The sequence below is a fragment of the Palaemon carinicauda genome, chromosome 45 (genome assembly GCF_036898095.1).
Source record: "Palaemon carinicauda isolate YSFRI2023 chromosome 45, ASM3689809v2, whole genome shotgun sequence".
Classification (NCBI taxonomy): domain Eukaryota; kingdom Metazoa; phylum Arthropoda; class Malacostraca; order Decapoda; family Palaemonidae; genus Palaemon; species Palaemon carinicauda.
This window is the reverse complement of record NC_090769.1, coordinates 1,441,657-1,458,229: the sequence shown is the minus strand read 5'-3', so window position 1 is coordinate 1,458,229 and position 16,573 is coordinate 1,441,657. Positions and strand designations below refer to the sequence as shown.

The 16,573-nt window shown below is 38.1% G+C and overlaps 1 protein-coding gene across 1 annotated transcript in view; it reads right to left on the bottom strand.

The window, feature by feature from the left end:
- Positions 1–381: 381 nt before the first annotated feature.
- LOC137635008 (Golgi apparatus protein 1-like) overlaps positions 382–16,573 on the bottom strand; it is a 63,763-nt gene continuing 47,571 nt past the window's right edge. Inside the window, exons 16-20 of the mRNA XM_068367610.1 lie at positions 12,508–12,717; positions 11,838–11,957; positions 4,598–4,820; positions 1,976–2,082; positions 382–740 (exon numbers count right to left, since the gene is read on the bottom strand). Of these exons, the coding sequence (XP_068223711.1) occupies positions 576–740; positions 1,976–2,082; positions 4,598–4,820; positions 11,838–11,957; positions 12,508–12,717 (825 nt within the window). The 3' untranslated portion in view covers positions 382–575. The remainder of the gene's footprint in view (positions 741–1,975; positions 2,083–4,597; positions 4,821–11,837; positions 11,958–12,507; positions 12,718–16,573) is intronic.

The following is a 16,573-nucleotide window of genomic DNA, read 5'->3' as shown; positions in this document are numbered from 1 at the left end:
AATCATACTTCAATCTAATAAATGTAGAAGCATTACAACCAACTCTTGTGCTGATTGTGCAAAATGGAACACAGTGTTCATGTTTAACTCCACGGTATAAGTACCTTTATTACCTTTTACAATGGGGAACAAAATAATACGTAAAAGAAAGTTATAAATGGCTAAGGCCAAACCCTACTGAAACTCATCAAAGTTTTGATATGTCTCCTATTTCCAGAGAGAAAGTCTTTTACACATATACTAAATATGCATCAATTATTCTTCAATATATATAGCTAGATAAAATTAGGTTCCTCCTTTTCATATTAAGTTTAATTAAAAACAGATCTTCCATAAATGCAATCTTAATTGGCATCAACTGCCATAGGTGGTAAAACACATGAGGTGCTTTAACTAATGTAAAGAGAAATCTGTACAATCAATAACACAGAAACGTAATGTAGGATGATACATGACAAGATTCACTTAATGATATATTACAACATATGTCAAGCAATATGAGACAACCCTTTGAAGACTTTCATCATAACTACGGTAACACACATTATACAATCACTACTATACTTCACTTAGCTTTATCTGTCCTTGAGGAGTTTGTATCGTCTTGTTGATCTTCCACAGAAAAGGCCAATAATGAAAATGATGCCAACAATCGTAATGAGACTGAGAATTATATAATTCCTCCCTGGCGAGACTGATACTTGTCTTACCAAGTCATCCAGGGAACTGAGTTTAGAAACCTGTTGAAAATTGATAATTTGGGTGAGTTAAACATCAATTACATTTCAGTGAACAATAAAGGTATGGAGGACTTCATATCTGTAACAAACATTAAACAAAAGCACTTTTAGGTGTAGGGTAAATAAAAAATTTCAAAATTTATTTCAGATGAAAACCTCCCATTATAAGACAGATGGCAGTTGAATCAAGTTAGTTCAAACAGCTACTGAAATAATTCTAGTTTTATAAATAAGGCATTTCAAACAGCCCATGACAGGGATATCCTACAGAGTGGCAATCACAGCACTTTGATGGCAGACCAAAAGGTTTCAACTCAACTGTACTGCTATTTGCAGCTATATCTTGTTTCCCTTTCCTCTCTTAGCATTTAAATTTCTAAATTCTTTCAGCAGACCAGAGTTTTGTGCTAATTAATTGTTCAAAGAAAGCATCAGAAACAAAATTCCAGTTTGTGTCTATAAAATCAAAGGTCTAAACATAAAGCTAGATAGGCAACATTTACCAAGCAAATACAGCATATTTCACTACATCTCCCTCCCTATGCAACCATGGACTGATCATTATTAATCTTTTCCAGAAATGGATCCCCAATAGATTTACCATCATACCACCACCCTACTCCTAAAGGGGCATTTTTGGATTGAAGCCTTTTTGGTCTAAAAAAATTGGCCGAACCTGAATATTCCCCTAAACTAAATGTTCATTTACTTTTACATTTCAAACAATTAAAGCAGTCAGCTATCATTTGAACATAACTCTAAAAAAGAGGAAATGTTCCCAAAGAACATTCCTCAAAATATAAAAACAAAACACAATCCTGTTGGCCAGCATGCTTTCACAAAGTTGCTTGAACTATCCTCATCCCTATTCATAACAATTCCAGATAAAGACATCCCCTATCAAAATATTACATAACCTAATATCATAAAGAAAAACCCAAAGGTGATCAAGAGCAGGAAAGATAAATAAATATATAAAACTCGTAAACGCAACTATAAAACTGGAAGACGTAGGAACTATGACACATCCATGCCCAATTACTTGCCATCAACCTCCAGATGGCTAATACTTACTACAGGGGAAGGGGATTTTACAAGGACAGAAATTTCTATTGTAAGGTAGATGTTGGCATTTACTGTAAATAGCCTCTTGAGAAAAGCAATATGAGCTTCAGGAGTTTCATATCAATAATTACATTTTCGAGAACTTTTTAGGAAAATTGTATTTAATTCACCTTTATAGCCACCTGGTACATTTCTCGTCGCTCTCGTAACTTTTCCCTACATTCGGTTTGCAGCGCACCTGAGTTTCGCTCCAGAACATCAAACAGGCATGCCAAGTCTGAAATTATAAGGAAAATGCAAGCACGTTATAAAATCTTTTAAATTTTAATACAATGGCAGTAGTACTCAACCAACAGGCCATTAGTTTTGTCCTTATTTTCTTTAACCCTTTTACCCCCAGGCTATTTGGAACTTTCCAGCCCTTAACCCCCAGGGGTTATTTTTTTCAAGCACATTTTGCAGTATATATTTTTTAAATTGCTCTAACAGCCTTAATATTCATCATAGAGAGGTCAGGTTGGTCTCATTCTCTTGGAAAATGCCTAAGTTTCTCAAAACAATTATCAAAATTGTGAAAAAAAATGTAAATAGCAGTTTTTTGCAAGGACGTACCGGTACGTCCATGGGGGTAAAGAGATGAGTTTTGTGAAACGTACCAGTACGTCCTTTGGGGGTAAAAGGGTTAATGCTGGACATCATGTAAAATATAACTAATGAAATAAGGGCTCCATTAAGAAAATATCACAGAGTAATAGCAAGGGAGAAAATGCAACTATGAAACCTATGAATACTTCATAAAAAGTAAGGGAGGGGGAACTTTCGAAATCAAGTCTTAATATAATAAGGAAAGAAAAAAAAGACAGTACTGGGTATCCAAGCCATAGTTATTACCATAAAGGCTTAATTGTTTTACTAATATATTAGAGGCCTAAGCCTACTGGAAGGAAAAAACAGGAAAATTTTAGTTTTTTGGGCAAGCATCAATATAACAATGTTTCGAAAAAAAAGTAATACGGTATGAACATCAGGGGAGGTTCATAAAAATAATACAGTATAATATCTATTAACCCTTTTACCCCCAGGCTATTTGGAAATTTCCAACCCTTAACCCCCAAGGGGTTATTTTTTTCCCAGCACATTTTTGCTGTATATTTTTTTTTAAATTGCTCTAACAGCCTTAATTTTTGTCATAGAGAGGTCAGGTTGGTCTCATTCTCTTGGAAAATGCCTGAATTTTCTAAAAAATAAAATATCAAAAATATGAAAGAAAAAAATTTCATAGCATTTTTTTGCAAGGACGTACCGGTACGTCCATGGGGGTAAAGGGATGGCTTTTGTGAAACGTACCAGTACATCCTTTGGGGGGTAAAAGGGTTAAAAGTTGTTCAGCCATCTCATGTGACATACGCCAAATTTAGTTACCCCATGTTGGATGGCTATCAAAGAGTCATGTTTTCAAAGCTCAAATGTGCAACAATCTTTATATCATGACAGCAGCCACCCTTTGAGATACTACTGCTAGAGAGTTACTGGGTCCTTTGACTGGCCAGACAGTACTACATTGGATCCCTCTCTCTGGTTACGGCTCATTTTGTCTTTGCCTACACATACACTGAATAGTCTAGCCTATTCTTACCACATTCTCCTCTGTCTCATACACCTGACAACACTAATATTACCAAACAATTCTTCTTTGCTCAAAGGGTTAACTACTACAATGTAATTTTTCAGTGACTACCTTCCCTTGGGAAGGGTAGAAGGGACTTTTTAGCTATGGTAGCAGCTCTTCTAAAAGAAGGACACTCCAAAATCAAACCATTGTTTTCTGGTCTTGGGTAGTGCCATAGCCTCTGTACCATGGCCTTCTACTATCTTAGATTAGAGTTCTCTTGCCCGAGGCATGCTGTTCTATCTTATTTTCCTTCATCTTGTTTTTTTAAATTTTTTATAGTTTATATTTGAAGCTAATTTAATGTTACTGCTCTCAAAATATCTAATTTTGATTGTTTATTCTCTCTTGTCTATTTACTTCCTTGTTTCCTTTCCTAACTGGGCTATTTTTCTCTGTTGGAGCCCTTGGGCTTATAGCATCTTGCTTTTTCAACTAGGGTTATAGCCTAGCATATTATTATTATAATAATGATAAAAAATAAAAATAAAATAAAATAAAAAATAAAATAAAATAATAATAATAATAATAATAATAATTCAAAATCATAGGTTGGAATGCCCTTGTTCAAGCATATTTTCCTTTGCCCATAAATTTCATGAGCTTTGATACATTTATTCTTATAAATCATATAACACCAATCTAGTTCTACTACTTTCTTTGTCTTAACCCTTTTACCCCCAAAGGACGTACTGGTACGTTTCACAAAACCCATCCCTTTACCCCCATGGACGTACCGGTACGTCCTTGCAAAAAAATTCTATAAAAAATCTTTTTTACATATTTTTGAAAATTTTTTGAGAAAATTCAGGCATTTTCCAAGAGAATGAGACCAACCTGACCTCTCTATGACAAAAATTAAGGCTGTTAGAGCAATTTGAAAAAAATATACTGCAAAATGTGCTGGGAAAAACTAACCCCCTGGGGGTTAAGGGTTGGAAATTTCCAAATAGCCTGGGGGTAAAAGGGTTAACTGAATGGACATTCAATTCCGTGAAAGCTTGGTTCGCACACTAATGGCCTTTTTATTTGATTTATAAAAAATTTCGCATATCAAGAATAATAGGTTTTTATTTGTTTTTAGGTGTCTATCAAGAATACTGGTAAAGTTATTTCAACTTACGGTGTCCTCTTTCTTTTCCTTCACAGAACTTGTTGTCATCAACAGTACAAGCAGCATTTAGAACAGGATCGACGTGTATATCTGCCCGTTGGGTTTCAATGACGTGAGCAATATGTTCTTGGCAATCAGGTTTCAACGCATTGGCATCAAACTTGAGTTTCAGGCATTCTTCCATGCGACCATGGCCATCATTGTTTAGATAATCAGGGCATAAAACCTTCATCTGTAAAAGTAAATGAGGAATCAAATATTTATATTCCATGATAATTAACAATAAATCAATATCAAAACAATTAAGAAAGTGTTTATTATGACCAAAATTGTTTATAGATATCACTAACATAACCCATTTTTTTAAAAAACCCAGTATTAACCATAAAATTAATGTCATCATACAAACCCATCAATTATATAGAGAACTCATTTGCAGTCTCAAATGTCCCCAAATTCACAGATTTTTGTTTACTATAAAGGAGATTAACCATTCTTGCATCTTCTTCTAACCTTATTAGTCCCACTGTATAGCTAGGTCAGTAGCTTGAAAAAACTTTCTCCATCTATTTCTATTCCTTGCATCTTCTTCCTGCAGTCTACTCCCACCCATATCCACCCCCACCACATCCATCCATCGGATACATTGATGCCCCACACTCCTCCTCCACATAAATGACATGATCTTAACTCTCTTGGTTGGTTCCACCTCCTCCCTTCCTATTACATGGCCATACTATCTCAAGACGAGCTTCCCAAGCCTATCTTTTACATTACATGTACCGCCCATTCTTCTTTTATCTTGACTCTCCCTCCTTTTCAGTATAGCAGTGATATTCCAACAATCCATCTCAGTTCTTTCCAACAGTCCCTTCTCTTTCCTCTAAAGTGCCCAAGTTTCTGCCCCATACAATACCACAAGACTGATAACTCTCTTACAGATCTGTTCATGAGTTTTTATGGCATTTTCTTTGCTAAAACAACTCCAGTTACTTCTCTCCATTTTTCCATGCTTCTTACACACTGCTTCACTGCTTTCTCAGTACTGCCCTCCTCAGATATTATTGATCCTAAGTAGTTTAACTCATTGTTCTGTTTAAGCAATGAACTATTTTCCACTTGAACGTTTACTTTTTCCTGTCCTTCTCTATTACCAATCATTAGTGCTGTCTTCCCAATGTTCGCTTTCAATCCTTTCCTTTCTAGAACTTCATTCTTGCTTGTCTATCTATTTACCATGGTACTTCCCCCCAACGACTGATATAAAAAAAAAAAGAAACAAAAGGGGATTTTTTCTCTGTTCCCCTCTGTCTGACGAGGGACTCATCAGAGTTTCGTTGGTACTGCTAGGGGGCTACAGCCCATCCTCCCCCCGTTTTCCACCACAAATGAAGCTTCATATTCTGACTCTCCTACTGCCGCTACCTCACCGATCGCCAAGATAACCCAAGGTAGCAGCAGGGCCTATCAGAACAGCGTTAAAATCATTCGCCATTCATTTCTATTTCTAGAACGCACTTTCGTCTTTCACATTTATCTTCCAGTCACCGAGGGATTTCTTCACTTCATACCTCTACTCAAACCTTGGCCTTCCTCTTGCACTTCTCCCATCATCCTTTGCATTCATCAACTTCTTTAGAAGACAACCATTTTCCATTCTTTCTACATGGCCAAACCACCTCAGCACATTCATATCCACTCTAGCTGCTAAATCATTTCTCATACCAGTTCTTACCCTCACTACTTCGTTCCTAACCCTATCCAATCAAGATACACCAGCCATACTCATCAGACACTTCATCTCGAACACATTCAATCTCTCTCTCTCTCCACCACTTTCATTCCAACAACTCTGATCCATACATCATAGTTGATACAATCACTTTCTCATACAGAACTCTCTTTACATTCCTCCTTAACCCTCTATTCTTTACCATTCTGTAGTATCCTAAAACCACCAATGGGAGCCAACAACCTTCCTTGTTCTTCATGTACTGATGATGAAATGCTATTAGATTTAAGGGCTCATGAGGTGGGAAATCAATAAAGGTATATGATTTATGGACTTATATAATAAACAAAGAAACTTAGTTTATTGCAACCACAAACTTGGAGCCAATGTTTTATGTTGAACAGGCTGACGAATCTCTCTTCATAGTTTATATATCACAGTTCTATTTGAGCTTTGTTACTGATCTTAAGATGTGTTATATTCATTACTTCTCATATAGTTTATTCATTTCATAATTTCCTTTCCTCATTGGGCTTTTTTTCCCTGTTGGAGCCTTTGGCCTTAAGGCATCCCACTTTTCCCATTAGGGTTATATAGCTTATCTAGTAACAATAATATTACTATATAAAGTAGTCAAATTTAGGTGGGATGTCAAAGAATACTTGGGGATTGTGAGAATCGGAAAAAGAGGCTCAAAAAACACCAAGGGAATGCTTAGAGAAGTTAAAAACCCACAGTGTTTGAGGAAAAGCATGTATACAGAGAAGGTATATACAATAATCAAGTATCATCATTCACTTACGACTGAAGTGACACAATAATAACCCTGAATGGCTAAGTTTTTCAATAGGATAAAAGATTGGATGAGGATAAATTAAGAGGAAGTAGCAGATGAAGACTCAAAATCTTCCCCTAAACCTGTGTAAAACTTGACATGAAAATGGAATTTCAATAATAAAATATGACAAATTTAGAAGTAATTTGTATTTTTCCTAACGATACAAACCTATAGCTATTTATACGGGATATTACTTTCGGTGAAGCTGAAAGACGAGCCATTAGATTTTTAGCGAGGGTTAACAACCCACCCGATAGTTAGCAGGGGCGTGGAGGGTAGTAGCTACCCCTCTTACACACCTGGGCTATGAGCCTCACTTTGCTTATTGTGTATAATAGGTGAATGTACAGAATTGGGGACCTTTCTCAGGGATGTGAATTGTGACTGTATTTGTAATTCAAAGATTGTTCGTAAAGTAAACTTTTGTTAACCCTTTTACCCCCGGGCTATTTGGAACTTACCAACCCTTAACCCCCAGGGGTTATTTTTTTTCAAGCACATTTTGCAGTATATTTTTTTTTTAAATTGCTCTAACGGCCTTAATTTTCGTCATAGAGAGGTCAGGTTGGTCTCATTCTCTTAGAAAATGCTTGAAATTTCTCAAAATATTATCAAAAATATGCAAAAAAAAAATGTAAATAGCAGTTTTTTGCAAGGACGTACCGGTACGTCCATGGGGGTAAAGGGATGAGTTTTGTGAAACGTACCAGCACGTCCTTTGGGGGTAAAAGGGTTAATCGTATAAAATAACCAGCAAATAAGTCAGAGTTTAATGCATCAGTTTTTTTTTTTTTGACAAATTTTATGAGGATCCACAATTTCGAGAAGTGATCAAGAAATCAAGCCTTAGTGAGTTCAGGCAACCATTTTGAGCTTAATGTTAAAAATTCCATGAGGGAAGAGGATGTTAAAACATGTATTAGTTCAACCCATGGTTAAAAACGATGTGTTACCTCAGGATGTGTTAGATACGATGGATAGGGAATCAGTGTGATCTGATTAACCATCTGTAGAAATTGAAAGGCTTAGAATAGATGCTCATTTTCGAGAAAAGGAGTTAAAAGCTCAGGCTGAGCGTGAGAAAATAAAATTAGAAGCAGAATTAATATGTGAACAGTTAAAAGCTGAGCGTGAAAGAAGAGAAGCATAGTTCAAGCGCAAGCAATTAAAATTTGAAGCCGACGAGAGCGCTAAAGATAGGGAAGCTCAGATAAAGCTTCAGGAGATTAATGTTCAAAAAGTTAGAACTTGAAAAGACTACGGACAGATATTTCTAGCCAAGATAAGAGTTGTGTCTCCTTTTAATGAAAAGGATTTAGATGAATATTTTGTCTGTTTTGAATGAAAAGATAGAAATGTAAGTTTAGGAGTTCAACAAAACAAGATAAGCCGACATACAGTATGTAGAATTTAGTAGAGACCAATCAGATTGTTTGATAAATAGTGTAAAGTTGCTGAGTGTATGTATGATTTTGATAGATTAAGAGATATCATTTTAATTGAACAGTTTAAATATTATGTTAGTAAAAATATTACGGTTTACTTAAATGAGAAAAAGTTATCTACCCTTCGTGAAACAGCTGTATGAGCAAATGATTATGTACTGGCTCACAAAGAGCCCAAGTCTAATTATGAAAGGTTTAATAGGGCAAAAAACTATATGGACACATAAGAATACTAGTACAGATGTTGTAGATCAAAGGTCTAATTCTGATTCACATGTCACGTCTCAAAGCAGCAGTTTTAATAGCAATTCTATTATTATTATTATTATTATTATTATTACTATCCAAGCTACAACCCTAGTTGGAAAAGCAAGATGCTATAAGCCCAAGGGCCGCAATAGGGAAAAATAGCCCAGTGAGGAAAGGAAATAAGGAAATAAATAAATGAAGAGAACAAATTAACAATACATCATTCTAAAAAAGGCAACAACGTCAAAACAGATATGTCATATACAAACTATTAACATCATCAAAAACAAATATGTCATATATAAACTATAAAAAGACTCATGTCCGCCTGGTCAACAAAAAAGCATTTGCTCCAACTTTGAACTTTTGAAGTTCTACTGATTCAACTACCCGATTATGAAGATCATTCCACAACTTGGTAACAGCTGGAATAAAACTTCTGGAGTACTGCGTAGTATTGAGCCTCGTGATGGAGAAGGCCTGGCTATTAGAATTAACTGCTTGCCTAGTATTACGAACAGGATAGAATTGTCAAGGGAGATCTGAATGTAAAGGATGGTCAGAGTTATGAAAAATCTTATGCAACATGCATAATGAACTAATTGAATGACGGTGCCAGAGATTAATATCTAGATCAGGAATAAGAAATTTAATAGACCATAACATTTCTGTAATATGTAATTATTGTAAGAGACCAGGTCACACAGTGTCTGAATGTTTTAAATTGAAAAGGAAAGAAGAAGCTAAAACTGTGGCTCTCGTAACTCTACCAAAGTCTCGTTATAATGTGCAACCAGTAGAGGTTAACACTATAAATGACCAAGTTTTTTTACAGGAAGCCTGTCAAGTCCAGTATTTGTTCCAGACCTGTTGATAAGGTTTTCCAGCCAAGGCAAGGCAAGGCAAATTTTATTCTATCGACCCCTTCCGGAGTATGAGAATTACAAAATTACACAAATATATATATTTTACACAAAAACTACAAAAAGAAGAGACCAATAGATTACAACTATATTTATGTACACATATATTTAGCAAGTACATAATTAAAACATAAAAGGTATTCTGACAAAGGAAAGTACATACATTGAAAAATAATACCAGAATAATGAAAATCCTAGAAAGTATTAAATCTAAAATAAAGACATTATAAAGTTAACAAACTTTGCAAGTCTTTTCAGTTCTCTAGCACTATACTGATAAGGGGTTTGTTGCTTTTGATGGTGGTTCACTGGACCGTGTTTGTATCATGTGTGATACTGGTTGTGCCCAATCACTTGCCTTGAAGGAAGTTGTTCCTGTGACTGAGCATTTGTTTATTGGGAAATATGCTCCCTTTCATGGGGTTTTAGGTAGCCATTTTAGTGTTCCCTTGCATCGTATGGATCTTCATTATGACTGGTTATCAGGGCCTGTTGTTGTTGGTGTGGTTTCAGAGTTGCCTATTAACCCTTTTACCCACAGGCTATTTGGAAATTTCCAACACTTAACCCACATGGGGTTATTTTTTTTTCAAGCACATTTTGCAGTATATTTTTTTCAAATTGCTCTAACAGCCTTAATTTTTGTCATAGAGAGGTCAGGTTGGTCTCATTCTCTTGGAAAAAGCCTGAATTTTCTAAAAGAAAATTATCAAAAATATGGAAAAAAAAAATTTTATAGCATTTTTTTGCAAGGACGTACCGGTACGTCCATGGGGGTAAAGGGATGAGTTTTGTGAAACGTACCAGTACGTCCTTTGGGGGTAAAAGGGTTAACTCGTCTGGTCTGAGACATTTTTGTTTGATCAGTTTAATAACGATTTGTCTTATTCCAGACGTGTCGGAAATAACTGCTATTTTGTTATTCAATGAATTCTGTAGTCCTGAGACTGATTCAAAGTTGATTGTAGTTGAGAACTCTGAGCGTAACACCAGGCAAGTATTGATGTATCCCGAAGTCATCGTAGCAAAGGGGATAAGCATGTCTCAAACTTAAGGACAATGTCCCAAGATGCTATAGTGCCACGCCGGGAACAAAGTTCAAGAGTACCGAAGTAAAATGCTTAAAATAACTTGATTGATTGATTGATTGATTGATTTAAAGTTTTCAGGCATCCTGACATCTAAGGTCATTGACGCCGGTAACATTTAATTTATGTATACAAAAATAAAATAAAAAATAAAAGAGTATTCAATTAAAATCATAAAAGTTGAATGTCATAAAAGTTAAATAGTTTTCAGAAGACCTGCTTCTGAAATAATAAAATAACTTGAAATTCTGCCAAAATCTGTGGGCAGTTGAAGAACAACAGTCTCCACTGACAGCTGCTAGCAAAGCGACTATTCGGTGAACAAACGGGGGGAGAGGAGGGGGGTCCCCCCGCTTCCAGCCAGTAACCACCGGCCAGTTACCTACACCTCGTTATAAAATTTTAACTACTGTATTCCAGTGTGACGGCCGAGAGAAAGGTTTTGACTCAAAGGCAGGAAGCAATCAACTGAGTAAATTTATTATAGAACACTCTCCTTTATATACAAAACCTCAAGGCAACAGGCTTTTTCATGTTCACAAGACAGACAATGTTACAGAGGAAAACCGGAGACATGATTATTCAGGTTCCTTTTAGTGCGAGGGAAGAGCGCAGATACAAGCATAATATATACAAAATAATTTATGTACGATCGTGTGACACACGGTTGGTACACCAGCTTCACTGTTATCATTCTCCTATGTAAAGGATTGTATTTATGCCGGAGCAAATACCATTAAAGTTTACACCTCTATATTCATCAAGGTCCATCAATTATTTGTCCCTGGACATAAAATCCTATACGGTTTATCATGCAATGCTACATATAAAGAATATACACTAACATGAGTTAATATGAAAATCTGAATCTCCCTCAGGTATTAAATCTGAATGTAAAACATATCTACACGCAACTTTCAATATAAAGCTTATACCATATAGAAAGACTAAATAAAAACTAATATGTTACTTACATCATCTTCACATTTAGCCACAAGTACTGGATCCAACTTGTAGTCTAGAGCAGCATAACGTACCATTGATGTGACCTCCTTTCTGCAATCTGAGCTAAGCTTACTTCCAGGAAGTTGTTCCTTCAGAAACAAAATACATCTTCAGTAAAACTCTATTCTTAGTAAAAACTGAAAGAATAAGTCAGCTCCTTAAGTATCAAAAATGGAATTTGGAATTTTAATCATACAGTATATGTTTTTACTACTTGATATTCATACTGCTTCTCTCTTGAAGCTTGACGAAGCCACAACGGAAACCTCAAAAAGTGCTAGTGCTACCGGCACCATGCAAAGAAAATATTTACACAGAGAGAGAGAGAGAGAGAGAGAGAGAGAGAGAGAGAGAGAGAGAGAGAGAGCTGGCGGTAAAACCGGTAGCGATGCACTCACAGAAATTCCAGAATCTACCATACCTTGAACCAACTTCATATTTGAAAGAACTATATACCCACACAAGGCTCAAAGATTTTTCTTCAAATTTTAAAAGAAAACATCTAAATTATGAAAAATAACATATCTAGGATGGCACCAAAGGAAATGGGTAAATTTTAACAGACAGAACTAAATGCAACTAGGGTTCAGCTGTTGCTGTGTAAATTACAATACATACAGAGGTATAAATTAAACTCACCTTTAAGCACTCTGTAAGTTTTCCATTAAGATCAAGTTCGGTTGGGCTACGCTGCTGTTCTTCAAAAATAGACAAGCAGAATTTAGCCATATCTTTCCTGCACGCTTTACGAAGTTCAGGGTTCAATCGAGAATCTGTTGTCTGCTCAACCATACGTCGCATCACTATAAGACGACACTTTGTATCAGAAGGTAGATCATCCATGTGACTCTGGAAAAATAACTGTCGATATAATGCACTGAATTTTATTTGTAACTTTTAAATATAAATAAAGCTTTCACAATATGGAATAACTAGAGAGCAGGCCAAATCTTAACAGTTTTATAACATGCCAGCTTATGTTGTATTACCACATGATATAATCAAAAGACAAAACCCTTCTTTTTTCTTATCTCCGAATAAATAAGTATTGTATTCATATCTAATCTGCTAATAAAGTAGCTAAAATGCTGTTTAAAAATGATAAATTCGTAAATAATTTGTATTTTTCCTAACCATACAAACCTTAGCTATTTAAATAGGGTATTACTTTCGGCGTAGCTGAAATGACGAGCCATTAATTTTTAACGAGGGTTTACTACCTCCTCGCTAGTTAGCGAGGGGGTAGGGGAGGAGTAGCTAGCTACCCTTCCCCCCTCACACACCGGTGAACTAGTTCACTTTGCTTAGAGGTAGGACTTATCCCGGGGGACAGGGCTGGCAGGCAAGTATGATTAAATAGCTAAGGTTTGTATGGTTAGGAAAAATACATATTATCTACGAATTTGTCATTTGTTCCATAACCGAAATACAAAACACGCTATTTAAATAGGGTGACTTAACCCTTAGGAAGGGTGGTAAGTCCCAGCCGTACTGGCTTTGGCTTTTTGCCCGGGGACTCAGTATCCGAGTAAGTAGAACTCAAGATAAGGAGTCCCTCCACCTCGCTAGAACCTTGCTACGCAAGGATCGCGGCCTACGTAAGCTGTGTGTGAAGGTATAAAGTGTGACTCGTCCTAGGAAGTTGACCTGGAGTCCTTTAGATGGAATTCTAGGTTAGGACGTTCCCAATACCACCTCGTAAGGGTATGGGGGACGCGACAGTATTATCTTAATACTAGGAACACAAGGAAGCATTGTTTACCTGCAGTGGTTTGAGGTCAGCTGTGCAGAGAACCCAGGATGCTGTTTTCCCCAAGAGAGGGGAGGATGAAGAAAAGAATAAGGGCCAGGCATACCTTTTCATTCATGCAGACTAAAACCGGGTAACAATGCCCTCAACCTTCTGCTACTTGTCCATTAAGGAGCCTGAGGTTTAGACCAGCTGTTGTGCAGCCACCACAGGGCCGATAGAGAATGTATCGAGCCTCATGTGGGTCACGTCTTGCAGGTAGTGGGCTGTGAAGGTGGTCTGACGCTTCCAAACCCCTGCTTGTAGAACCTGCGTCACTGAGTAGTTTCTCTTGAATGCCAGGGACATAGCGATGCCTCTGACATCATGTGCTCTAGGGCGACGTGACGGAGGAGGGTCTGGATTCAGGGAATGGTGGATGACCCTGCGAATCCACGCTGAGATAGTATTCTTAGTGACCCTACTCTTCGTCCTTCCTGTGCTCACAAACAATGCTTGCACTCGAGGACGAACTGCAGCTGTTCTTTTAAGATAGAGCCTCAGACTCCTTACTGGGCAAAGTAGGAGATGGTCTGGGTCATCTGTTACAGAACGGAGACTCGAAATCCGGAAAGAGTCGAACCGGGGGTCCGGCACTCCTGGATTTTGAGTCTTAGCTACAAACTCAAGGACGAACCTGAACGTTACCTCCCCCCATCCCCTTGAATGGGCGATGTCATACGAGAGAACATGAAGTTCGCTGACTCGCTTGGCCGAGGCCAAAGCAAGTAGGAACACCGTCTTCCAAGTTAGGTGGCGATCAGAAGTCTGGCGTAATGGTTCGAACGGAGGTCTCTTAAGAGCCTTGAGGACTCGAACCACGTTCCATGGAGGAAGTCTCACTTCCGACTGAGGGCAGGTAAGTTCATAACTTCGAATGAGTAAAGAAAGTTCTAGCTAGGAGGAAATGTCCATTCCTTTTAGCCTGAAGGCAAGACATAAGGCTGAGCGATAGCCTTTTACTGCCGAGACTGAAAGGCGCATTTCTTCCCGCAAATACACAAGAAACTCCGCTATTGCTGGAATAGTGGCATCGAGGGGAGAGATACCCCTTCCACGACACCAACCACAGAAGGTTCTCCACTTCGCCTGGTAGACTCCTGCGGATGACTTTCGCAGGTGTCGAGACATCCTTCCCGCAACTTGTTGCGAAAAGCCTCTCTCAACGAGGAGATGCTGGATAGTCTCCAGGCGTGAAGCCGTAGCGATGCTACGGCTTTGTGGAAGATGTTGGCGTGTGGTTGCTTGAGTAGCTCGTGTCAAGGAGGGAGTTCTCTCCGGAGTTCCGTCAGGAGCAGCAGAAGGTCCGGGAACCACTCTGCGTGATGCCATAGCGGAGCTATTAAGGTCATTGACAGGTTGACCGATATTCTGGTCTTGTTGAGCACCCTTCTCATCAGACAGAACGGGGGAAAGGCGTAAACATCGATGTTGTCCCACCATTGTTGGAAGGCATCTTGCCAGAGTGCCTTGGGGTCCGGGACTGGGGAGCAGTACAGCGGGAGCTTGAAATTCAAGGCTGTCGCGAACAGATCCACCGTCGGAGAGCCCCACAAAGTCAGGACTTTGTTGGCTACTAGAGGATCCAAAGACCACTTGGTACTCACTATCTGGGATGCTCTGCTCAGACTGTCGGCGAGCACATTCCTTTTGCCCGGAATGAAGCGAGCTCATAGTGGAATCGAGTGGACTTCGGTCCATCTCAGTATCTCTACTGCAAGATGGGATAGCTGTTGTGAAAAGGTACCTCCCTGCTTGTTGATATAAGCCACTACCGTGGTGTTGTCGCTCATCACCAACACGGAGTGACCCGCCAGGTACTGTTGGAACTGTTGAAGAGCCAAATAGACAGCCTTCATCTCTAGCAGGTTTATGTGGAGGCACTTTTCTGATTCTGACCATAGGCCTGAGGTCCTGTGGTTCAGAACGTGGGCCCCCCACCCTTCTTTTGAGGCGTCCAAGAACAGCATCAAATCCGGGGGGAGGACAAGAAGAGCCACTCCCTTTTGGATGTTTTCGTCTGTCACCTACCATTGAAGGTCCGTCCGTTCCGCAGGACCCATAGGGACCAAACTGTCCGGGGAATCGTAACCTTGATTCCACCGAGACTTGAGCCGCCATTGCAGGGATCTCATCCTGAGGCGCCCATTTGGAACTAGACAGGATAGAGAGGAAAGGTGACCGAGGAGACGTAACCACGATTGGGCTGGGAGTTCTTCTCGTCTGAGGAAAGGTTCTGCGACCCTCCTCAGCCTTGCTATCCTGTCATCTGATGGAAAGGCTTTGTGGAGATTGGTGTCCAAGATCATGCCTAGATATACCAGTCGTTGAGATGGAAGCAGAGAAGACTTCTCGAGATTTACCATGATCCCTAGATCTTGGCAAAGTCCCAGAAGCTTGTCTCGGTGTCGAAGAAGGGTAGACTCCGAGTCTGCCAGGATCAGCCAGTCGTCCAGTTCTAGTTTTTCTTCCTCTTGTTTTGTTAAAAGTTTTTATAATTTATATAGGAAATATTTATTTTAATGTTTTTAATGTTCTTAAAATATTTAATTTTTCCTTGTTTCCTTTCCTCACTGGGCTATTTTCCCTGTTGGGGCCCCTGGGCTTATAGCATCCTGCTTTTCCAACTAGGGTTGTAGCTTAGCATTTAATAATAATAATATTTATAATAATATTTATAATAATAATAATAATAATAATAATAATAATAATAATAATAATAATAATAAAGCAAGATATAAATGTTTCTGCAGTACATGATATAACTCTCAAAGTAAAACTGCTGACACTATACGGAGGACACAAAAAAATGCTAATAAAAATAATTTAACATGATGTAACAGCATGATAGTTCAAGATTAATATACTACATTATATGACCAACCATGCAGTGGAAATTTTAGGTTTACTAAATAA